The 25305-nt window shown below is 40.4% G+C and overlaps 1 protein-coding gene across 1 annotated transcript in view; it reads right to left on the bottom strand.

Moving 5' to 3' along the window:
• The window catches only part of GPC3 (glypican 3), a 443047-nt gene that overhangs the window by 192320 nt on the left and 225422 nt on the right, over positions 1 to 25305 (bottom strand). The window contains exon 3 of the mRNA XM_077887586.1: positions 21654 to 22348. Coding sequence (XP_077743712.1) covers positions 21654 to 22348 — 695 coding nt within the window. The remainder of the gene's footprint in view (positions 1 to 21653; positions 22349 to 25305) is intronic.

Below are 25305 nucleotides of genomic sequence, written 5' to 3'. Positions count from 1 at the left end.
ATTTTAATATCCCACTTTTAACAGTGGATAAAAAAAAAACTAGACAGAACATCAACAAGGAGACAGAAAACTTAAACAACACTATAAACCAAAAGACCTATGACAACAAAATACACATTCTCTCAACTGCACGTGGAATATTCTCCAGGACAGATCATATGCTAGGCCATAAACAAATTTCAATAAGTGAATAAGGATTGAAATCATACCAAGTATATTTTCCTATGACTATGGAACAAAATAAGAAACCAATAACAGAAAGAAATTTAGGAAATCTACATATATATGGAAATTAAACCACACACTCCTAAGTAACCACATATGGGGAAATTAAACAATACACTGGTAAGTATGTAGTCTCTAAGTATGGGACGCCTGAGTGGCTCCACAGTTGAGCACGTCCGCCTTTGGCTCAGGGAGGGATCTGGAGTTCCGGGATCAAGTCCCACATCGGGCTCCCTGTATGGAGTCTGCTTCTCCCTCTGCCTATGTCTCTGCCTCTCTCTTTCTTTGTCTCCCATGAATAAATAAATAAAAATCTTTTAAAAAAGACTCTAAGGGGATCCCTGGGTGGCGCAGCGGTTTGGCGTTTGCCTTTGGCCCAGGGCGCGATCCTGGAGACCCAGGATCGAATCCCACATCAGGCTCCCGGTGCATGGAGCCTGCTTCTCCCTCTGCCTGTGTCTCTGTGCCTCTCTCTCTCTCTGTGACTATCATAAATAAATAAAAAATTTTAAAAAAATAAAATAAAATAAAAAAATTCCTAGATTAAAAAAAAAAAGACTCTAAGTATGAAAGGGTCAAGTAAGAAATTGTAAGGAATATGATAAAATACTTTGATATTAATGACAGCAAAAATATATACCAGCACATATGGGATGCAGCTAAAGCAGCACATGAAGGGAAATTTATAGTTGTAAACAATTATTTTGAAAAAAAAAAAAAAGAAAAGAAAGATTCAAATCAATAGCATAAACTGTCACCTTATGACACTGGGAAAAAAAAGAGCACATTAAAAATAAACCAAGAAGAAAGAAGGCAATAGTGTATTACAACAGAAATTAGTGGAATCAAGAATAGAAAAAGAATAAAGAAAATCAACAAAATCAAAAGTCGGTTCTATGAAAAAGTCTACAAGATTAACTTTTAGTTACACTGACCAAGACAAAAAAAAAAGACTCAAATTATTTTAATTAGGAACAAAAGAAGGGATATTACTACCAGCCTTATATAAATCAAAAGGGTTTTAAGGGAATACTAAAAAAGTATATGACAACAAATCATATAACATACACAAAATGGACAAATTCCTAAAATGACAAAAGTACCTTAACTTGACTCAAAAAGAAACAGAAAATATGAATTAACTTAAAACAAACAGATTGAATTAGCAATTTAAATCTTCCCAAAAAGAAAAATCTAGGATCAGATGGCCTTACTGGCAAATTCTACTGAATGTTTAAAGAATAATTAATGCTAATCCTTATCTAACTCTTCCAAAAAACAGAGGAAGGAACACATCTCAACTCATTCCGTAAGGCTAATATCAATGCTAATACTTAAACCAGACAAAGACTATAAGAAAACTACAGACCAGTATCACTTATGAAGATCAATACAAAGATCCTCAACAAAATACTAGCAAACTGAATCCAGCAATACAGAAAAAGGATCATGATCATGACCAAGTGAGCTTTATCCCAGGAATACAAGAGTAGATTAACATCTGGTAATAAATATAATTATTATATTAATAGAATAAAGAACACATACAAAATCAGGAGAAATAAACTAGATGCAGAAGAGAAATTTGATAAAATCCAGCATACTTTAATAAGAAAAATATTCAATCAACAAGGAATACAAAGAAACTTCCTCAACTTAATAAAGGGCATTTATGAAAAACCCACAGCTAACACTATATTTAATGGGGAAAGACAGAAGATTTTTCCTCTAAGTTTAGGGAAAGGACTTCATTCTTGCCATTTCTGTTCAACATTGTACTGGAGGTTCAAGCCAGAGTAATGAGGCAAGAAAGAAAGACAGCAAGAGGAAGAAAAATTGAATGAATGAATGAATGAATGGAGGGAGGGAGGGAGGAAGGGGAAAGGAAAGGAAAAGAAATAATAGGCATCCAGATTGGAAAAGAATAAAACTATCTGTATTTACAGATGATATGATCTTGTATACAGAAAACACCAAGGACTAAACAGAACAAACCAAAACAAAACTATTAAAACCAATAAATGGAAATGAAATGAGTGGGAAAAATCAGAGAGGGAGACAGAACATGAGAGACTCCTAACTCTGGGAAACGAACAAGGGGTAGTGGAAGGGGAGGTGGGTGGGGGGTGGGGGTGACTGGGTGACGGGCACTGAAGGGGGCACTTGATGGGATGAGCACTGGGTGTTATACTATATATTGGCAAATTGAACTCCAATAAAAATATATTAAAAAATACAGAAAAAATAAAGAAATAAACCTAAAAAATAAAAAATAAAACCAATAAATGAGTTCAGCAGTGTTACCAGGTACAACATCAATATACAAAAATCAAATTGTATTTCTATACTCAAGTAATGAACTATGCAAAAATTAAACTAATAATACAATTCCATTTACAATAACAGAACTATGATATTAGGAATAAATTTAACAAAATAAGGGCAAAGCTCTGAAGGCTACAAAACAACAATGAAAAAAATGAAAAAAGACCTAAATAAATGTAAAGACATTCCATGTTCATAGATCAGAAGACTTAATATTGGTTTTTTTTTAAGATTTTATTTATTTATTCATGAGAGACACAGAGAGAGAGGCAGAGACACAGGCAGAGGGAGAAGCAGGCTCCATGCAGGGAGCCTGACATGGGACTTGATCCCAGGTCTCCAGGATCAGGCCCTGGGCTGAAGGTGGCGCTAAACCACTGAGCCACCTGGGCTGCCCCAGAAGACTTAATATTGTTAAGACAAAAGTCCCCCCAAACGATCTACAGATTCAATGCAATCCTTATCAAAATGCCAGCTGAGTTCTTTGTAGAAATTAACAAGCTGCTTGTGAAATTGAAATGGAATTGCAAGGTATTCCATATAGCCAAAACAATCTGAAAGATAACAAAGTAGGAAGACTCACACACTTCACAGTTTTGTAATTTACTACAAAGTAACAGTAATCAAAACAGCATGGTACTGGCATAATGAGAAACATATAGTTTGATGAAATAGAATTGAGAGTGCAGAAGTAAACCCATACATTTATGGTCAATTCACAAAAGTGCAAGGACCATCCAACGGGGAAAGAACACTACTGCTTTCAACAAATGAAGCTGGGACAACTGGGTATCCACAAGCAAAAGAATCAAGTTGCAGGGATGCCTGGGTGGCTCAGAGGTTGGGCATCTGCCTTTGGCTCAGGGCCTGATACCGGATTCCTGGGACTGAGTCTCACATTGTGCTACTTGCATGGAGCCTGCTTCTCCTCCCTCTGCCTGTGTCTCTACCTCTCTTTCTGTGTCTCTCGTGAATAAATAAAAAAAAATATTTAAGAAAAAAGAATCAAGTTGCACTTCTACCTCACATCAACCATATAAAATTAACTCAAAATTGATTATAGACCTATGTGTAAGAGCTAAATCTGTAAAAATTCTTAGAAGAAACCATAGGTGTAAATCTTCATGAGTTTGAATTAGAGACAATGGTCTCTTAGATATGTCCTATACAGAAAAATAGATAAATTGGACTTCATCGAAATCATAAACATTCATGTTTTAAGGAACATTATCAGGAAACTGAAAGGCACTCCACCACATAGAAGAAAATATCTGTAAATCACATATCTGATAAGATTAGTATTCCATATATATAAATAATGCTTACAATGAAGTGACAAGTAACCTGATTAAAAATTTAGGAAAGGATCTCAATAGACCTTTCACTAAAGAAGAGATACATCTCTAGCCTAAAAGCACATGAAAATTACTCAAAATCGCTGGTCATCAGAGAAACACAAATTGAAACTGCAATGAGATACCACTTCAAACCCACTAGGATGGGGTTTTTTAATCCATAAACCAAAAAAGATAGATAATAGCAATTGCTGGTGAAGATATGTAAAAATTGGAACCCTTCTATATTGGTGGTGGGAAAATAAAATGGTCCAGCTGGTTTAGAAAATAGTTTGGCAATTCCTCAAAAGGTGAAACATAGAGTTAGCATATAACCCAAAGTTCCATTCTTAGTTATATTTCCAAGAGAAAGAAAATATATATCCACACAAAGAGTTGTGTATGAATGATTATAGCAGCACTATGAATAATAACCAAGAAATGGAAACAATTCAAATTTCCATCAACTGAAAACGGGTAAACAAAATGTGCTCTATCCATACAATGGAATATTATTCAGCCATAAAAAGTAATGAAGTGCTCATACATGCTACAACATGGATGAACCTTGAAAACATCATGTTAAGTGAAAGAAGCTGAACACAAAAAGCCATATATTGTAGGAGTCCATTTATATGAAATGTTTGGAATAGGCAAATCTGTAGAGAGAGAACATAAATTATCAGTTGCCAGGGCAGGGGAATGGGGAACGGGAAGTGACAGCTAACTGGCATAGAGTTTCTTCTGGAATGCTAAAACTGGTCTAATACTGATTTGAGTGATGGACGCACAGCTTCATGAATGTACTAAAAACCATTGAATCGTATACTTTAAATGGGTAAATTGGTGAACGTATTCTATGTGAATAAAGAACGTATTCTATCTCAATAAAGCTGTTTTAAAAAAGAAGTAATGAGGTGGAATTTACCACTGACCCAAAGGGAACAAAGATTTAAGTTGATTTAAAAATAAAAGATGTTGGGCACCCCGGGTGGCTCAGCAGTTTAGCGCTGCCTTCAGCCCAGGGCGTGATCCTGGAGACCCAGGATCGAGTCCCATGTCAGGCTCCCTGCCTGGAGCCTGCTTCTCCCTCTGCCTGTGTCTCTGCCTCTCTCTCTCTCTCTCTCTCTCTCTCTCTCTCTGTGCATCTCTCATGAATAAATAAATAAAATCTTTAAAATAAATAAATAAATAAATAAATAAATAAATAAATAAATAAAGCTCCAGACTTGATGGGATGAGCACTGGGTGTTATACATATGCTGGCAAAGCGAACTTCAATAAAACAAAATAAAATAGAAAAGAAAAAATAAATAAAAAGATGCTCCAGATAATGGGATATTATTCAGCATTAGGAAAAAGAAAACATGAAAAGACATGGAGAAACCTTGAAATGCATATTACTTAGTGAAAGGAGCTTTTTAGATTGGCTCCTTTCACTAAGTAATTAGGATTTTTAGGGCAGTGAAACTATTCTATATGATATTATAATGCCTAACTATACATTTGTCAATAGAATTTACAACACCAAGAGTGATCCCTAATATAAACCACAGACTTTGGGTGATAATAACGTGTCAATGAAGGTTCACTGACTTTAACAAATGTATCACTCTGGTGCTGGATGCTGATACTAGGGGAGGCTGGGGGTATGTAGGGGCAGGAGGTCTATGGGAACTTGGTACTTTCTACTCAGTTTTGCTATGAACCTGAAAGTGCTCTAAAAATAGTCTATTGTTTAAAAAGAGAAAGCAAAAAATAATAATAAATTTACTTTTTTGTATATTCCTGATTTTGTGGGTAGAGATTTGTGCTCTCTGTATTCTTGATGGCTCTTCATTATCCCAAGGTTAAACTTCATTCCCCTTTAGCTTGATTTAAGAGAAGAGTGAAACACCTATGCTATGTAAGAAATTGCTTACTGGGGGATGGGGAAGAGGGATGGTGGCCTCATACACTAAAACTGATGCTTGACTTAAGAAACTGGGAAGTAAATCATAGTTGAGATATGTTGTATTTTTCTGTATTTTTAAAATTTCCTTAAGTCCTACACCAAACACAGGGCTCAGACTCACAACGCCAAGGTCAAGAGTCACATGCTCTACCAACTGAGCCAGAGAAGTGTCCCTGTATTTTTTTTGTATTTTAAAAAATTTGGCATTTGTGACTTATTTGTATTGTGCTAGCCTTACTGGGGCGATGATTATATTAAGCAAAAATTGCAGAGGACACGTACGGAGAAAAAAAAAACCTTGCCAAATGGTCTGGTTTACTTTCCATCTCCTTTCACTTCCCCAAACTCCCTTCTCTTCCTCCTCTTTCCCTCCAACAAAAGAAATATATGATAACCCAACCCCAGGGATCAGAAAGGTAGCCGCCTATCATTATAAAGGGGGGGAAGAGACTCTGAATAGGCAAGATGGGTAAGAACAGACAAGGAAATTTAGGGATTTAATAAAAGGACATTATCTCAAACAAGGGGATATCATTAAATTATCCCAAAAATATGTAATAGATATCTGTTCATTTTTATATCAGCCTAAATTTAATAGTCATTTAACAGTGGTACTCAGTAAAAGCAATTTAGCATTATACTGCACAATACACACTCAAAAACAAAGGAGCTATAAACACAGCTTGAGTCTTCCCTCCCCTCCCAAGGATTTCAGCACTAAACCCGAGCAAAAGAAGACAAATGCTCAAAATCCCCATCAGGATTCGAAATATATCACATTGCCCTTTCTTCCTGTATCTTCTATGAAGCCCACTGAGAGCAGCTAGAAAACTTGTGTGCTCCACTTGTCCTGCCTGGCTGGGAATCAAGTCACCTGAACATCTGGGGGAACACGATTTTCAGTGGCCAAGTTGGGCAAATGCAAGCAGAGGCTTTATAGCCATATAGGCCAGACAAACCTGTTTCAAGGACTCACCAAGGTTTGAACGCAAAGACTGGTAAGTAGGAACTTCAAGTCTTTAGGATGAATGTGAGTACCTGGGTGAGCAGCCTCAGTCGAAACAGCCATCCTAACATTAGGCAAAGAATTCAGAAAATCTGCTGCAACCCAACTGGTGTAGTTTCTTGAAATGGCTTGCTGATAATTGTGTTGCCCACCCCAGGCATAGGGTTTTTCCCACAGGGGCTTGGTAAATATTTATCAGCGTTGGTGCTGCTAATGAGAGGACCACAAAGATGAACAGCCCCATGAGAGGGAATACCTAGAAAGAAAAGGCCACTTGGTCTCGTGGCATATGAGATGGATCATGTTACACGTCAGACTTGACAGTGCTACTGTGCACAAGGCATTACTGCCAATTTTCATAGTGGTTCTCAGAGGTTGGCTTTTTAAAAAATATTTTATTTACTTATTTATTTGAGGGCAAGAGAGAAGAGGGGGAGGGGGAGAGGGGGAGGGAGAGAGAGAATCTCAAGCAGATTGTACACTGAGTGTAGAGCCCAACGCAGGGCTCGATCTCACAACTCCAAGATCATGACCTGAGCCAAAATCAAAAGCTTAACCAACTGAGCCACCCAGGCACCCCTAGAGGTTGGCACTTTTATCTCCATTCTATAGATGAAGCAACTAAGATTCAAGGAGATGATGCACTATGCCCAGGGTCACTAAGATAAGGAATGGCTGAGCAGAGATTTACATCTTAACCCCTGAAGCCAGCATTCTTTCTACTATACAACCTTTTCTTACTCTGCTCTTTGCAACACCAAGCTGACCCATTCCTGTGCAGGGTATTGATTCAGCTCTCCATCTCAAAAGCTTAGCTCTTAGAAATCCCTTACAGTGCTATTAAAAATGGATGTTTGTTGTAATTTATTATTCCTGGTACCTCGAAGACTCTTTGGTCAATGATAACCAAAGCCGAGACAATTCTGAATGGGGCTTTTCATAGCAGAGCAGTTTGAGTTGTGCATTAATTTTTTTCAATCAATGGATTACAGATTCAGAAGAAATGGTCGGGGAGGAAACAGACTTTAAAACTTGATAAACACAGATGTGTGAGGGAAATGCTTCCACCAGTGTGTCTTCTTTCACTCTCTGTGATCTGGGGTTGTTAACATCCTTTTCATACTTGAAGGAGATATAGCATGTATTCTATATTTTCTTTCTGTCAAGTTTGATTATGGCAATTTATCACAATTATTGCTTTATTTTTAATCAGAGTAAGGACAATAATTGAGTATTCTTTTGTCTAGAGTATTTTATATCTAGAAAACTTGTGAAGAGGCTGTTCAAAGGTTATTTAAAGTGTACATAATTATAAAAAAATCTGCTAGAAGGTTGCTACAGTGAAGAAACCCATTAATTGAGAATTTGTTAAGGTGAATGGGACCATTGAGCAAATCAGAAACACAGCTATCACAGAATCCTTCCATGTTTAGAAAGAGATCATTGCAGGATTTTAATGCATGATAAGAAAACCATAGTGCTTAGTGTTTTTCACTATTCTTTGGATTTCTGATCTGAAAGGGGGAAACATGGGCACCTTATATTTTTAAAGCATATTTTCAACCTAAGCTCATCAAGAATGGATTTTTTTTTAATGGACTAGCCGTTGATCCTGGGGGGAAGTCTGAGCTCCAAGCAGATTTAGAAAAATCTCATTAGGATTAACACAAGTTATCGTGGCCATTGCTGCTAGAAACATCGGGGTGCAGGTGTCCCAGCGTTTCATCAGCCAAACTGTGGAAGGAGCCTCGGTGTCCAACGAAAGATGAATGGATAAAGAAGATGTGGTTTATGTATACAATGGAATATTACTCAGCTATTAGAAATGACAAATACCCACCATTTGCTTCAACGTGGATGGAACTGGAGGGTATTATGCTGAGTGAAGTAAGTCAGTCGGAGAAGGACAAACATTATATGTTCTCATTCATTTGGGGAATATAAATAATAGTGAAAGGGAAAATAAGGGAAGGGAGAAGAAATGTGTGGGAAATATCAGAAAGGGAGACAGAACATAAAGACTGCTAACTCTGGGAAACGAACTAGGGGTGGTGGAAGGGGAGGAGGGCGGGGGGTGGGAGTGAATGGGTGACGGGCACTGGGTGTTATTCTGTATGTTAGTAAATTGAACACCAATAAAAAAAAAAAAAAACTAAAAAAAAAAAAAAAAAAGAAAAACACAAAAAAAAAAAAAAAAAAAGGATTAACACAAGTGGGATCCCTGGGTGGCGCAGCGGTTTGGCGCCTGCCTTTGGCCCAGGGCGCGATCCTGGAGACCCGGGATCGAATCCCACATCGGGCTCCCGGTGCATGGAGCCTGCTTCTCCCTCTGCCTGTGTCTCTGCCTCTCTCTCTCTCTGTGACTATCATGAATAAATAAATAAAATCTTTAAAAAAAAAACACACAAGTATGAGGAAGAGCAGAGAAGAAAAGCTAAGTCCATTGGAAGTTTCCATGCTATACTTAAGGCCACATGGAGGAAAGAGGACAAGCAAGAACTGAGTGAGCAGGCAGGAATGCAAAACCCTTAGTCACTTCCTGGCTCTCATCCTGCCTCATGTCCACTAATTCAGCTCTCACCCACCTGCAGAGGGAGCCAGGCTTTGTCTACACAGTCTGAGACTGCGTCTGGCCCAGGCAAGAGATGAGCCTCAGGAGCCCAAGCAGAGGAGAACCTGTGGAAGCAGCCTTGTGGCTGGCACCTACTTTCAGGTCTCCCTGCCTCTATTCTTCTTCCTGGAAAATGGCACTAAGTGAGAATTCCTTCCTCACCAGGATTGTCGTCTGCAGTAAATGAGTCAGTTTGTGGAAAGAGCTTAGAACCGTGTGTGGCACACAGCAAGCACTTTGTGATCACAGCTCATCGTTCTGATCTTCTTTGCTGCACCGATTAACTCACTTCTCCAAGGCCACTTCCTATGGCAGCACAAGGTGGAGACCCTACATCACGATTTGGATTCCTGGGCTGACGCTGTGGCTGCCATCCCAGCACAGCAGGTGATCTCAGGAGCATGAAAAGGTCCCATGTACACCTAAATATTTCCTTCTTTCACCTGTGCCATAGGGACAAAAATCTCCATCCTTTGTAACCGTTTGAAGTGTTTTCTGATGATGTATTTGTTAAGTGAAGTGAGTTTGCTTCTCAGGAGAGGGAATGCATTAGAGAATCAGCAGAATCAGAAATGGGCTGCCCGGGATGAGGGCACCATGATTAACCATAATTTTCAACCAACTACGAGGCCTAAATGAACAAGACATGGAGCAAGGTATGATTATGAGGGAGAGGCACAAGGGGGAGCCTTAGAACAGAGGCTGGCCAGAGGTGGAAGCTGGGCGGCCAGAAAAAAAGTCCAAAACGTCTTTCTGAAGAGTTTAGAGGAAGTTTTTCACCAACAACTATGCTCTTTGGATTCATCTCATGAACCTGAACCCCAAACGTCAATCTGATTATTCATAATTTTCCAGAACCATACGAGAAATCCACACCCAGAACTCAGAAATATGTGTATGTTGATGAGTGGATTTCCATGCCAAATCAATGTCCCCTTGAGCTCTCATTTATGAGATTTCGTGATAAAAATAATTCAGAGTGTGGGCTTAAGTTAGAAAAACAGGAGTTCATCTATTAACTACATAAGAATACCAAGAGCGACTTTCAAAAATTATACATACAATTTTTTTTCTTTAAAAAAGAAAGACAGCACATTAATTTCAAGCAGTGCTTTGGCTGCATATTTTATGAGGTTTATTTGTACTGCATATCTTTGATGGGCTCTATTTGTGGCTGAAAGTACAAACATACTGATTACAATCACTCTTTCCTACGTTTAGGAACAAAATTAATTATCTGCAAAAAGCAGCAAGGCTCAGATAGATTCTCAGTGAGTAAATGATAATAGACAGCGCCCAAATATAATGACTCCATTTCCTACTTTATCTGTTTTAAGCATTCTGAGTGGAATGAAAAAGGGAAAAATTAATTCACTTTCTGAATATTCTTCAGAAAGGATTTGAATTGGGTAATAAGTAGGCCGCATCAACCCTCCCACACCCCCTGCCCCTGAATGAAATATGAAAGCACCCTTGCTGGATTATGCACTTCCCAAAGGGACTTTTTTTTTTTTGGTCTTCTAGCTTCTAGCATTGCTTTTATTTGTTTCTGTTTTACTTTATATAGTAATGTATTTGAATGATATGGTTAATATTTATACAAGTAGTGTTTTACTAGCTGTTTTATAATGTGCTTATGCATTGTTGTATTTGAAATGCTTTATATATTAATTCCACAGTTTTTTATTCTATGAAATCTTTTTTTACAATGTTATTGAGGCATATTTTTGGATTCATACAATTCTCCCATGTCAAGTGTAAAATTTAATGATTTTTATTAAATTGACTAAGTTGTGTCACTGTTGCCACAAACTGTTTTAGAACATTCCATCACCTCAATAAGATCCTTCATACCCATTCCAGCATTGCTTTGGAGAAGTCTGATGAATTCAGAATCCCAGCCCCCAAAGGGACATTTTAAAAGGACACTAAGACTCTTTACTTTCTAGTAAAAGAGATCATAAGGGAAGGAGGGAAACTGAGTGGGGAAAAATTAGGAAGATAAACCATGAGAGTCTGCTAACTCTGGGAAACAAACAAAGGGTTACAGAAGGGGAGAAGGATGGGGGGATGGGGTAACTGGTTGATGGGCATTAAGGAGGGTACGTGATGGGATGAGCACTGGGTGTTATACTATGTGGTGGCAAACTAAATTTAAGTAAAATCTAAAAAAAAAAAGAAATCTGTACTTTCACCAAAACAAAGATTGTCTCATTCTATTAGCATTCTCCCCCATAAGGAAAGGAGTAGTAAACTGTGAGCCCCTGTCCATGCCAAGTATCAGCACTCAGAAAATTGTGGCGCTGCTAATCATGAAGTTTTGTATTTTATCTTACAAAAGCTGCAACGTGCTAGAGGAAATCTGCCCCAAATCCACCTCTCCCCAGCTTGCCCATTTTGTGAAACACTTGATTACAGCAAATCATAACCTTCCCCACCGGAGGAAAGTGCTGTGCCACAGCATAACCTCATTTAAAAACCCTTCTGTGCTGTTCTAAATATGTTTTCAATTTTCCAGGTGGGGGTGGGGAGACAGTGCCAGTAGAAAGCATTTGTCGTTGGAGACCTGAGCAAGGTAGCCAGATGCCCAGGCAGGAGGGGGTTGGGGAGGAAGCCAAGGTTACCAGAGGTGCTATCTATCACACTGCAGTTGCCAAGAGTAACCTTATTCCTAGTGGGGAGATGGGAATTACACTGTATACATGATTCCATGTTTTCTGAGGTGCTTCAGCCTTGCAAAGGAGAAGCAAGTGAGAGCAAGTGAGTATCTGGGGGCTTTTCTGCCCTTACCAGGAAGGAGGTTGCTCTCACTGTACTGATTCCTTGGCCACTCAACACAGAGAAGGCATTTTTGGACTACCCTCACTGTCAATGCTGGGAGCACAAAGATTCTCTGAATATCAGGTCACGGGATGATCTCTATGGACTTCTGCACACTTGGGCAAATATGCCCAACTTTCTAACCTTTTTGAATTCACTCTGAGGACAAAATCAGTCCTCTGCATAACTCCTAGGGTGCGATAACCCCTATAGATGTGCAATGAAAGAGAAAACTCTACTCGGCTAAGCCACTTAGCAATACAAGACTCACGACCTCAGAGCCTGAACAAGCCAAAAAAGAAATGACGGCATGGACAGCAGAAGGGAGAGAGCAGTAGAGTAGTTGCTGAAGACACAAAGCAGTACCGTTTACTCCAAATGAGAGGCAATGGTCAAGTGCCCCTTTCATACTTCCTTCTTTTTAATAAATATTTTATTTATTTATTTTTGAGAGACACAGAAAGAGAGGCAGAGATATAGGCAGAGGGAGAAGCAGGGTCCCTGATAGGAGACGTATATGGGACTCGATCCCAGGACCCTGGGATCATGATCTGAGCTGAAGGCAGAGACTCAACCACTGAGCCACCCAGGTGCCCTCATACTTTCTTTTGCCACTATTTTGTCTTTGTGGGTGCCTTCTGCTCCCCTCCAACAGGTGGCACATAGCCCTACCTTTTGGCCAGTCGGCCAGGGCTGAGCCCAGTTGTCTTCCATAACTTCTCATTTCTTTGCCTGGTCCTTCCAAAACATCATGAACTTGAGAGGTTCTTGCAGCCATTCAGGTTTGGGGGACCTTGTGTGGCTAGAATTTTCCATGGGTCTCTTGTGTTTCTGTATGTCACATAAACGGAGGCAGTTTTTCTCCAGGCTCTTTGTCAAGTACTTTTGTTTTGTTTTCTTTTTTTTTCCCCAAAGATTTTATTTATTTATTTGAGAGAGGGAGTGTATGTGCACAAGCAGGAGGAGGGGCAGAGGGAGAAGGAGAAGGAGACTCCTTGCTGAGCAGGGAGCCCAATGCGGGACTGGATCCCAGAACCCTGGGACCATGACCTGAGCTGAAGGCAGATGCCTAACCGCCTGAGCCACCTAGGTGCCCCTTTCAAGTATCTTTGAATAGTGGCCAGCCTTGGAAGACAGAAACAGTGTCTCCCTTCAGAGAAAAGAGCAGGCAGCCTCCCTATCTAGTATCAAAGATTTGAGTTCCTGAGGCCAAAGGCTCTGCTCCTGTAATGCAACTCACTGTGTGTGCATCATCTGGCCCTCTTTGCCTTATCCCATGGGAATCACGGCTCAGGGATCTGGGACAGATGCTGATAGTCTGGCAATGACCACTGCTGTGAGAAATAAACTGTCCTTCATCTCTGAGCCAGGGAGTCTCATGTCTTTAACCAGCATCCATGAAACCGTGTGGCCAACGAAACTTGTTAGCTTGCAATCAGGGTAAAAATTTCTGATCTTTCACAGTTTTGAGGACATGTTCTTGCTACATCAGTCCACAGACCGTAGAAAGGAAAAAAATTATTTAAAAGGTTCAGAACATAAAGAACAACTGGTAATCACGCTGCCACTTCTTGCCAAGGTAAAGGTGAATAATTCTAGATTTCTGAAGAGCTCACCTAATTTCCTAATATGAGCCATAATATATATAATTTCAGAATGAAGCATTTAAAAATGGTTCCCCTGTGTGACCACTGTTTGAAACACACCCAGAAATTAACATTTAGTGCCTAAAAGTGGTGCCAATTTTTTCCTTTGTATGCTTCTTTTCAATAAATAGGCAATCTATGTTTAAAAACTACATATTTCCCCCCATAGGAACTACTAAGGTTATTTTTATTGTGAGTGAAGAAAGAGTGACAGCCTAGGGCAGACCAGGTGGCTCAGCGGTTTAGCGGCGCCTTCAGCCCAGGGTGTGATCCTGGAGACCCAGGATCGAGTCCCACATTGGGCTCCCTCCATGGAGCCTGCTTCTCCCTCAGCCTGTGTCTCTGCCTCTCTCTCTCTCTCTCTTTCTCTCTCCCCTCTCTCTCTGTGTCTCTCATGAATAAATAAGTAAAATATTTTTTAATAATACAATTCTATTAAAAAAAGAATGGCAGCCTATAGGCATTTTGTCTCTCTAGAAATGGACCTCATGCAAATAAAGTTGCTCACCACAGTTCTAGATGCTGACCTGCGGACACTAATTAGGTAGTGAGTCATTTACTTGTTTTTATCACTCTGAAATCACTTTGTACTGAAAACAGCTTGTGTGAATTCAGACAAGGTATGTCTAATCTGAGACTAAAAAATGAAAGTCCAGAGTGATAGCATGAGGAGAGAAACCCTGACATTCTGACACCTGAGAAATAACCTCAGCCTTCAAAGCAGAGACAAAGAGAAGGCTCATCTTGGAAATTCTGATGAGTTACAGTCACTCACACAGCAAAATAGAAGAATTTGATAGAGTGAATTATTGTTGAGGATCAACAGAGAATCTTCCCCAGAGCTTTCCAGCACATATAAATACTGACTGTAACGGAGGTATCTTCAGAAATTCTAGCAAAGGAAATGGATGTACTTGGATACCAGAATAGGTTAGGTTCTCGGTACACAATGTTGCTGTGGAAGAAACTCCATAATGGAGACCCAGATGTACCATGAAGCAGTGTCAAAGGCAAATGCATGAAAAACCATATGTTGGTCTAACAGGCAGATTCCAAACATTGCCACAGGGAGGTGAGCTATCCCTCACCACTGGCACTGCCCATATAAATTCTAGGCAAAGTCATTTCACTGCATGACTGGCTCTTTCATCACCTACACGGACATTCCTTCTTCCCCCTAGAAACTATGCGATGCCTTTAAGTTTCATGAACACTAAAAATCTCATGCCTTTTGCTACTTCATTGGGAAATACTGCAGTGAGAGTCTCTGAGGAGGGAGAATGAATTGGAAAACCTGATCGTGCAACTGAAAAAACAGCAGAGAGTAAGACAGGATATTAAATAAGATGGTAAAAACCTAGTTAGCCTGTGTTCAGTGGAGGAAGATTCTGGTGAAGATCAAGGTGAAGTATTTGAGAGAGCAATAGAGTAATGGTTAAAAGCATGAGCTCTGGGGATGCTGGGGTGGCTCAGTGGTTGAGTATCTGCCTTTGGCTCAGGTCGTGATCCCAGGGTCCTGGGATTGAGTCCCACATTGGGCTCCCTACAGGGAGCCTGCTTCTCCCTCTGCCTGTGTCTCTGCCTCTCTCTCTGTTTCTCATGAATAAATAAATAAAACCTTAAAAAAAAAAACCATGAGCTTTGGAGTCCCAACAGATCTCTGTGTTATCTCTGTGACCTGCTAGCCACATGACCCCTGAGAGCAGCAACAGAGTCATGGTTATCTTTCCACCACTCCTGGCAGCTCCCAGGGTCTAGGGCCTCCATAATTGGGTGCTTGTTAATGTTTCCTGAAATGAGTCCTATTTCAGATCATGCTAAAATAAATATCACAGTGAGGAAAGGCAGGGAGCAGGAGTGGTGGTAGGAAAGGTTGCAATTTTGTCCAACGTTCAGTGGAGCATATAACAAGCCAAGGTAATGAACTCGTGGGAGAGGAAGCACTCACTAATGCCGAAAAATTCTGAGCTGAATCAATAAAGAAAGTACAGAAGTACAAATGGAAAACTGAAAGTGCAAACAGCCATGTGACGATATGTGAGCAATAACTACAGGGGGTACAGAAAGTAAATGAAATCAGAGAGACCTTTGAGAAACTTTCTGGGAGAGCAGTAAATATCCAAAATGCTGATTATGAATCATTTAATCAATGGATATGAAATCCACAATGGTTTATGTCTATGATACATATAGCAGTATGCAGTAATGATAATCAGAATGGTTTCAGAATAAAACCAATTGCACTTTTAAAAGAAGGCTGTGGCACTCGGCAATATGGGTGTGGTGCAACAATAATGTTGAAAATACGGGCATCTGAGTGGCTCAGTGGTTGAGCATTGGTTTTTGGCTCAGGTCGTGATCCCAGGGTCCTGGGATCGAGTTCTACATTGGGCTCCCTGCAGGGAGCCTGCTTCTCCCTCTGCCCATGTCTCTGCCTCTCTCTCTATGTCTCTCATGAGTAAATAAATAAAACCTCAAAAAAACAATGTTGAAAATATCTGTACTGATAACTGTATATATCTGTATTTGCTTCAGGGCATAAGATGTGGAATTCAATAATGTGCTGATAAGTTTAACTGCGATGCTCTCACCCAAATACTATTAAAAACCTGCTTAGTACTCACTTGGGGGCATGATATTTAACCTAGTTCACAAATGTAGATAAAGAGTCAAGATGGATCCATTTACAGTCCCATCATTTAAATCTTCTTGGATGTTTCAGTACAACCTTTCTGTCTCCTTACCTTTCTTTCTTCCCTCTTCTTTCTCAATCTCTGTGTCTCCATCTCTCTCTCTCTCTCACACACACACACACACACTCACATTTTCACACAATGTTTTATTCCCTCTTTCGACTAAAATGACAGGAAACGTCCTGGCCCTTAAAGTAAGTTTAAGAACTCATAGTCCAAAAACAAAAACAAAAACAAAAACAAAAACAAAACAAAATTCATTGTCCATTTGGCACTTAGAAAAACATCATAGAAAGCTGGACCAGATTGAGGCAAGTACCTACCAAGTGCCTCCAACTGCCAGGTTCTTTGAACCTATCATTTCAATTAATCTCCATGTATCAACCCCATGTTACAGATGAGGAATCTGAGGTCCCAGCTTTGCCATTAACTGTCATTTGTCATTAACTGTCCCAATCTGTGGGCCTTATCTTATTTTCCAGACAGGGTGGCTGGATTTGTTCCCAAAGGAGTATAAGAATCAATTGGGGGCACTTTTATTTTATTTTAAGATTTTATTTATTTATTCATGAGAGACACACACACACACACACACAGAGGCAGAGACAGAGGCAGAGGGAGAAGCAGGCTCCATGCAGGGAGCCCCACGTGGGACTCAATCCTGGGTCTCCAGGATCATGCCTTGGGCCGAAGGCAGTGCTAAACCACTGAGCCACCGGGGCTGCCCTGAGAGCACTTTTATTTTTTTATTTTTTTTTTTTTGAGAGCACTTTTAAAATGAAAAAGTCTACGACTAATTCTCCAGCATCTCCACAGACCTATGGTATCAGAATCCCCAGGGGTAGGCTCCAGGAATCTGCTTAACAAGTTCCCTTCTGCAGGTGACAATGACAATGAGCCAAGTTTGGGAACCAGATGCTTACCACCTCCAGAAATGCTGCCAATGAGAACACCCCAGACATTCACTCGCATGCCTTTGCTCAGCAGTTAGAAGTGAAAACTATCTTAGGGAAAATGAAAGCACTCACAGGCCATCTTTATAAAACTTCACCAGTGCCCCATTCACCGAGAAGACCAAAATGTCCTTTATAATCCAGGGGAGATGGTGGCCACCAAAACAACTGAGCATAGTACCTGTATGGCAGACCTCACGGCACAGCTTATAGCTAGCTAACAAGGCTATCCCAAAAGAACTCAGGAAGGGCATATTTTCAAAGAGGTCTCTCACCACAACTTAACCTCAAACAGGATGGACTGGCAGGATTTTACATTTTATCACAACAGGAAGGAGAGGGTGCCACAGCAGAACCTCATTAATGCTCTAGTTTTAAATCAGCTTTTGCTCTGGGGCATTCTGCAGGTTTGTTAACATGAATAGACTTCTGCAGTCTACCCAACCCTTACTTCCCCTCACCCCCCATAAATGGCCCAGCCCCATTCTGGCCCGTAGAGAGTATGGGCTGGATCACACCTGGCCAATGAATCCCCTACCCCCACCATTTGGGATATATTACTTAGAGTTGGTGGTCATAAAACAGTAACAAGGCAGAGTTTACATATGCTTTCTGTTCTAGTTCGGGCATTCCCTGTGGAAGGCAGACTTCACGCTCTCATAACCAGCTGGGAGCTGGGAGCAATCAGGCCCTTAATGGCCAAAACAGAAAGGGACTGCATCACTGAGCACCTCTTGACAGCCAAGGCTTTTCTTCCTGAATGATAATGACATGAAATGTACTCCCCGTGCATGCACATGCATTTGTGTCCATGCGCACGCGTGCATATACACACGCACGCATGCGCACACATACGCACCTAAAATATGGCAGGTCTGGCACCCTGAATTAACTATCCAATTTAAGTTCATGATGCCTTTGCAAAATCCTAATGGAGCTTTTAGAATGAAAAGTCTGGGAGCACCTGGGTGGCTCAGTGATTGAGCATTTGCCTTTGGCTCAGGTTGTGATCCTGGGGTCCTAGGATTGAGTCCTGCATCAGGCTCCCTACAGGGAGCCTGTTTCTCCCTCTGCCTATGTCTGTGTCTCTCGTGAATAAATAAAAAATAAAAATCTTTATTTATTTTTTAAAAAGATTTTATATATTTATTCACGAGAGACAGAGAAAGAGAGAGAGAGAAGAGAGAGAGAGAGAGAGGTAGAGGGAGAAGCAAGCTCCATGCAGGGAGCCTGATGTGGGACTTGATCCTGGGTCTCCAGGATCACGCCTTGGGCCAAAGGTGTCACTAAACCACTAAGCTACCTGGGCTGCCCCAAAATAAAATCTTTTAAAAAAAGAATGAAAAGTCTGAAGAGTCTAATCGGAGACACCCTGGCATGGTAGACAGAGGAACACTAGATTGAAGCAGCAGAAGACCTTCGATTCTAGTCCTATTGGCTCTTCCATTAATTGTATAACTTTGGGCAAGCCTGCCTGAACTTTGTTTCTTCATTTGTAAATCAATGGGATTGGACTAGCTCATCTCTCATGGCCCTTCCAACATTCATATTATGGTGAAACGTTCACTACAGTGAAATTTATTCAGTTACACATCTGTCTGTCAACTAGATTGACCTTTTTAAGACCTAAGAACTATGTCTTGGGTAACTAAGAAGACCCAGCACCTGGCAGAGTGCCATGAACAAGGCAGATGCTTAATAAATGTTTACTAAATAAACCTTTACACCTAGAGCCCCATCAAAACAGTGCACTTAACTCCTTACCAGTTTTTTGTGTGTTTAGGACCACTAGAGGAGAATGTGTTTTCAAGATTCATTATGTTGCCATGAAGCGACCAATATCAGAGGCAACCTTTAAACATTCCCATACCCTATCTTTAGCATTGTCTCCTCATTTCTCCTCTTATTAAAGACATTTCTGGGCAGCCCTGGTGGCGCAGCGGTTTAGCGCCGCCTGCAGCCTAGGGCATGATCCTGGAGACCCTGGATCGAGTCCCACGTCAGGCTCTTTGTATGATGCCTGCTTCTCCCTCTGCCTGTGTCTCTGCCTCTCTCTCTCTCTCTGTCTCTATGAATAAATAAATAAAATCTTTAAAAAAATAAAATAAAGACATTTCCACACTGCTGGCACCCTTGCTTTGTGTCTGACACATAGAGGGCCCTCAATCACTATCAGGTGGGTGAACTTACAAACATCCTGACTTCTAATTTTTCTAATTCTGTGAGATTTACTTTTGTAGAAGGCCCCAGAATTTGGCCTCAAATTATAAAGCAGTCAAGGGAATAATTAGCCGCTGAAGAATACTATCGTTAGATAGGACATTTCTGTTCATTTTACTATAAAATATTTTCTCAGTAAATGTGTTTTAAATGGGTAACATTGTGAATGGGGCAATTAGAGCAGCTCCGTGAGTAGCCATGCTGCGGCTTGCACCATTTCCGTCCTCCTTCCTCGTTTAATTCACCAAAGAAACCAATTACCCCTATCGCTTTGTATTTCCTGAGTTTAAAGGCCGACTAAATGGCCCAATCTGCCCTCCAGATTCTGTGTAAGCAATGGCTCAGAGTACACAGCAGTTGTGCTGTGTAAAAGCTAAGATCCTATGTCAAACCAAGGCAGCCCAACCTAGGTTTGAATCCTAGGTCCCCCCACCTCCACTTAACAGCTTTGAGAGCTTGGGCAAGGCACTTAACCTCTTTAAGCTTCATTCTCCCTGTGTAAAACAAGGACAATATTACAACCTATCTTGTGGATTACTGTGAAATAATATTATGTGAACTGGCCAGCAGAGCACCTGGAATGTGGTTGGAGTTCAACAACGCCTGTATATTATAGAATTTTGCCACCTCCTGCTAAAAAGCTGTCAGCATTTGGGGATCGCTTGTGACCACTTTTGCGGGATCTGCTGGCAGCCCTTAGCCATGGGTTCTGCTCTGCATCAGATAGGTGGTGTCTTCTGTGGTTCAGAATGTTTGCACTCTAGCTTGGCAGGTACAATGTGGCTGAAACCAAGCCAACTGCTGCCCCACTTACAGAACTGCCCTGCCCCCATCACAAAGCCCATCAGGGTCAGATGGGTATAACCAAAGCTGCGAAAACAATCAGTGGAAAATGTGGATGCTTTGCCTCCCCTATGTTCTTGTGTAGGTTGAGTTGGTGGATTCTGGCTGGGCCTTTGTGTTTAAAATCACTACTCAAAAGGGTAATGTGATATACACGATGAAGAGCATGAGAGTGTAATCAGAATTAGAAAAATTGGTGATAACTTCGTTAAAAGGAAACCTGATCAATTTCTGAAACCTGGCTCTTCCACTAACTAGAGCTGGGTGCCCTGGGGTGAGTTATAGTTTCACTGAGCTTCAGATGCCTCATTTATGAAATAGGGATAATTACACCCACCTCACAGGGTTGTCATGAGGATTACAATGACAAACAACAATGGGAATGATAGCTAATATTTACTGAGGACTTACCATGGGCCAAGCACATGCTAAATGCTTTAGCATATGTCATTCCCCATGAAAAAGATATTCTTTTTATCCTTCTTTTATGAATCAGCAAATATGAAGTTCATGAGGATAAGATGATTCACCCAACGTCCCATAGCAGGAAACTAAGTAGAACTAAAGTTCAAGCCAGGCATTATAACTCTGTAGCCTGTGGTCTTTTTTTTTTAAGATTTACTTATTTACCTTAAAGAGAGTGTGCGCAAAGAGGGGGAGGGCAAAGGGAGAGAATCTCAAGCAGACTACCTGCTGAGTGCAGAGCCCAACACAGGGCTCAATCCCATGACCCATGAGATCATGAGCTGAGCTGAAATCAAGTCAGATGCTCAACCAACTGAGCCACTCAGGTGCCTGGTTCATAGTCTGTGTTTTTTTTATTTTATTTTGTTTTGTTTTGTTTTGTTTCATAGTCTGTGGTTTTAATGTGCGCCTAGCTCTGTGAGATCATTCAGTCCCTCAATCATCTCTGCCTACCTCCTGGTCTTCCCCTCACTCTTCTCCCATTAGCACCTGATGCTGGCCAGGCTGCCCCATTCCAATGGAACCGAATTCCTCAGAAAGCTGTAGACTGGTACTCACCGTGGTGGTCAGCTTTCCACCATTCTTCTGGACATACTGAATGGAGTCGTGGATTGTCGAAAAGAGACCAAGCAGTACATTCTCCATGTCGTAGATTCTGTACATGCCATTCACCAGTTCTTCCAGAGATAGAATGTATTCTCTCCAGTACTTGTCAATCTCCACCACACCTGCCATACAGCCTTGCATGACCACATTGCAGTAGCCCCCACAAGGCTTAACCATCATCAGTCCCTGGCAGTAAGAGCAGTACCACATTCTGGTCAGCATTCGGCCACAGTCTTTACTGAACTTTAGGTGATCAGTTGTGTTGATCACCTCAATTCCAAGATTCAGGGCCTGGAGGAATATCCTGGTGACTTGCAGTGACTTGGAAACCTGGGTCATAATAAGCTTGGGGAAACTGCCAAATACTTTCAGGTCACGCCTTGCCCCTCGGAGGCACTCATTGATGTCTAAGGCTGACTCAGGCAGGCCGGGGTTCATGAGCTGGGTGTAGATGACTGGAAAGAGGCTGTCGAACAACTCATTGACCATGTCATCCACATTGATATCCGAACCCAGGATATAGAGAGACACGTCAGTGAAAAATTCACCCACAAACTCAAAAGCTTGTGGGGTCAGGCTTGGGTAGTTGTTCTTGAACATGGCATTGGTGTAGTTCTTAGCATGGCGAACGACAATTTCAAAGGCCTCTGTAAAATAAAAGATACAGAAATGCCCACAAATTAAAGCATGAAAACCCAGGGTGCAATTGAATTTGAGGTTTTTCTATTGCTGTGGTGATTAAAGTCCCATTTGCCTTAAATAATTGACTCATATTCATTTCTGGCATTGCCTCTACTCCTGCAGTTGTTTGCTCCTATAAATCAATTTTCCTTTCTGAGCTTGTAAGTCTAAACCCTGATGTGCACATAAATTCTTAAACACACAAATTGTATTTCAAATGACAAAAGCCAGGATTCGGTTAACATTTTGGCCTCTTGTGAAAATATTGATTAAAAATTGGCTAAATGAGAAGTTATTTCTCTTTTTCTCATTGATTTATTCAGTTAAAAAGACAATATATTTCAAGACATTTAATTTTTTGACAGAGATAAATATTTGACAACAAACCATACACTACCATATAAACTCATATAACAATTTAAGCCTGTTCAGCCCTGGAGGAGAGGCAAGTTCTTAGCTGAGACTAAAAGCTATCATGAATTTAATTATTTTTGGTAGATTTTCTCAAGATAACTTTAAAGAGAGCTATCTGACAGATTGCCAGAACTGGAAATGGAATATATCCCCAAAATGGGTATCTGGATGGGAAAAAAAAACAATCCGTGCACTTATCTATATATTTGATATTGCAAATTAACACCTCTGGTATTTGTAAGCTGAACATCTGGAAGGATAACTGTTAAGCTTCCTTGGTAAAATTTGGCTTCCACATGGCTTGGAAGACTTATCTACTCTACAGAGACTATGGATTCAAAATTACATCTGCTACCCCTACCCCTTGGCATAAGGCCCAATTAGTGTCATTGGTTTGAGAAAAAAAGTAGTAATGTCATTATCTCATTTTCTCCAAACTGAAACACTCCAGATACAAATTATCCCAAATAATCAGAGTTCCACATTTATGTGAGGGAAGAGAAAACAACCATAATGATATGTTTTTCAAGAAACAAGACAGTTTAAAAACAAACAAAAATAACCAAGTTTTCTGAGACATTTAAAATTGACTTAGTACTTTCTCTCATTTCCTTCCAAAGTGCAAAGGTCCATGACAGATGTAATCTAAATGATTCCAATTCATGAGCCTTGAAAAATCAAATTATTACTACTTTCAGACTACTAGAGAGACTATACTCCACCAGCTCCTTGGGATCGCTTAGTCCAATATCACAGTCATCTGTGGCAGAAAGTGAGCTCTAGATTATACCACCACCATCTGCCCCAGATCCCTCACAAGGTAGAATATGTTTGCTAGATTATTCCCTTGGGCTTATGACATGCCCAGCAATGGTGAGCAGATGCCAGTGTAATTCTACTGGGCTTCCAAGCCCATCCGATAAAGTTAATCTTCATTTCTGTCAACTGCTATGTGCTCATTTGTTTGTTTTATTTTGTTTAGAACATTAAGCAATTCCTAGAAAAGTTATCTATTTGATAGGAATTTCTTCCTAACCCCACATGCTATTGTATTCTAAACCCATGAATTTAAAGGTTGAATGAGGCCACAAGGCCAAAAGATCATCCAGCTCAATACAAATGACCAGTCAATGAATTCTTTAAAATCATCAGAAATGTAGAGATTTAAAACTATCCATTCATTTTTAACTTTAGCTACCAGTCATTTATTATATACTAGGCTCTGTGCTAGGTGATAAGGGTATATAAGTGCTGGGTAGATGGAGATAAATGACATACCATCCCATCTTAAAAGTACTCATGAGCTATATGGTTTGGTGTTTACAAAGCATTTCCGAGAATATCATGCTATCTACATTTTACAATCTTCTGAATTTGATATTGTTATCCCCATTTTCTAGTTGATGGAATTGATGCTCAGCAGAGTTGAAGCACTCTCTCAGGGTCACATAACTGCAAAGTAGAAGCAGTCAGCTCAGACTAGTGTCTCCCAGCAATGGTTACACTCTAGCTGCCCTCAGCCCTAGAGCCAACACACACATCCTCAAAAATCTTTGTAGAAAGTTGAGTTCTTTTAAAAGCTCATTATTTTCCCATTGGCTTCTCCTCTCCAGATGGAAATGTATTAGAAGAAATTGCAGCCCAAAGACCAACAAAGCAGAATCGTACTTCTACCTTTGCCTTGGGGCAGGCACAAAGTAAGGGAAGGAGGACTGCTACCCTCAAATGAATTCTCTATAAGGCAAACTTCTTCCTTATCCCACAGCATGTGTCCTCTAACCTACAAGATATATGGCAGTGAAGTTCCATAGACTGTACTGCCATAACCTTGGTTTTTTTTTTTTTTTAAAGTTTCTGTTACTAGCACCGCTGGATCAATAGCAAAAGAAAATTGCAAAAGATCATGAACTCTTCTACTGAAAAAATAACAACCATGCATATTGCAGGGGGAAAGGGCTCTGGGTCACATATAACCTCAAGCTCACACATGCCCCCTGCTCTATCACAGCTCAGAATCCACTTAGCACATCTCTGGATTTTGCCCAGCCCCCTTACTTCTACATTACAGGACAACCAACCGAACAGTAACTGCGCAAGCAAAGGCTCCTTGGGGACTTAAAGGAACCAGCACAAGGTGAAAAGTGATGCTCAGCTTGAGGCCTGCAACTGGAGATTTCATGAAATGAAGGCAAGGGCTAGAATTACTGCAAGGAAGTTCAGCCCATTGATTTTTTTTTTGGGGGGGGGGGAGGAGTCAGAAAATAATGTATACTGAAGCTAGATGAGGGTATTCTCTGTCTCTTTCCTGGAAAGAAGTCAAGAGTTATGTCCAGGAAGAATTGGAACAATGTAAAAATCAGAGCTATAAAGAAAAATTGGGCACAAAACAAAAAATATTATTTTACAATATATAAAAAGATAAATGATACAAATAGATCTAATAAAACTTTGTTAATATACATCTCAATATACCTAGGCTTCTAGATTTGTAATGTCCCCATCACTATCC

The sequence above is a fragment of the Canis aureus genome, chromosome X, assembly GCF_053574225.1.
Source record: "Canis aureus isolate CA01 chromosome X, VMU_Caureus_v.1.0, whole genome shotgun sequence".
Lineage (NCBI taxonomy): Eukaryota > Metazoa > Chordata > Mammalia > Carnivora > Canidae > Canis > Canis aureus.
Note: the sequence above shows the minus strand (reverse complement) of the source record. Positions and strands in the feature narration are given on the sequence as shown.